General features: G+C 45.8%; 1 protein-coding gene across 1 annotated transcript; it reads right to left on the reverse strand.

Moving 5' to 3' along the window:
• Nucleotides 1-623: 623 nt before the first annotated feature.
• EJ05DRAFT_446703 (uncharacterized protein) lies at nt 624-1010 on the reverse strand (the record flags this gene model as incomplete). Its single annotated transcript, XM_033742247.1, has 1 exon — nt 624-1010. A coding segment is annotated over one exon (387 nt), but the record flags the coding sequence as incomplete, so codon positions are not given.
• Nucleotides 1011-1097: the final 87 nt, after the last annotated feature.

Genomic DNA, 1097 nt, shown 5'->3' on the forward strand with positions numbered 1-1097 from the left:
TCAGGTATCGCATCCCACGCCTGTATACATGCTATACCTATTGCTTCCTTAACTTTATCGATAGACCCTCCAGCCTTATCCACGTCCGAATCACGGGTATAAACACCCTCTTTAGTCGGAAACCATAGGTATTCCTGGGGGTTCAAATCAGGGGAATAAGGAGGCCATTCCATGACTTCAATACCTATTTCCTGGAGCCATTCCTTGATCCTTTTTGAGGTATGGATAGGAGCATTATCTTGCATGAAGATTAAGCCCTCCTGGTAGTAAGGAAGTAGAAAATCTTCGAGGGTTGTCTGGTAACTGGCTGCTGAGTATCCACCCTTGGCTGATTCTGAGTCTCTCTCCATAATACACATTTCTGTACGTCCATACATGCCTGAGAAGCCAGCCCATACCATAATAGAGACGCATTTGCCTGTCTTATAAGTCTCTATCATGGCCTTAACCCATTTCTGCTCTGGTGTTCTGAAAACCCAGACTGCTTTCTTGCCCTTACCCCTGGCCACAGAGCACTCATCAGACCATATAACTCTTGCCCACTGTTCCATAGTCCAGTCCACGTGTTCGCGTGCCCATTTAAGGCGAGTAAGTGCGTGTTCCTTTGTAAGGAAGGGGCGCCTCTTTGCACCCCAGTTGGTAATTCCATTCTCTGAAAATATCCGCTTGATTGTGGAATTACTCATGTCTAGCCCAGTAAGACTCCTCAGCTCATTATATGTGCATTGGGGGTTTAGACGCGCAAATAAGAGTAATCGTCTTTTATCTCTAGGTGTAAATACCCTAGGACGACCGCTTCTAGGCATTGATTCAGTCATATTAGGGCGTGTGGTTGACTTCTTGATGGTGTCTCTGATTGTAGTATGGGGTATATCCGTAAAGTCCTTGATTTCTGCAACACTAGCACCACCATGATGGGCCCCCAGGATCATAGAACGAGTGGATATATTAAGATGCTTCTTACGAATAATATTAGGGCTTATAGAAGCCAGAGGAGTGCGTGGAGCCATTATAGGACTATTTACAAAACAAGACGCGTGACGCGTGAAATGCATGTTCCGGCGCATCCTCGGGAACTTATGAACGGTGACTGTAAT

Source organism: Pseudovirgaria hyperparasitica (genome assembly GCF_010093815.1).
Source record: "Pseudovirgaria hyperparasitica strain CBS 121739 unplaced genomic scaffold EJ05scaffold_70, whole genome shotgun sequence".
In the NCBI taxonomy this organism is placed as follows: Eukaryota; Fungi; Ascomycota; class Dothideomycetes; order Acrospermales; family Acrospermaceae; genus Pseudovirgaria; species Pseudovirgaria hyperparasitica.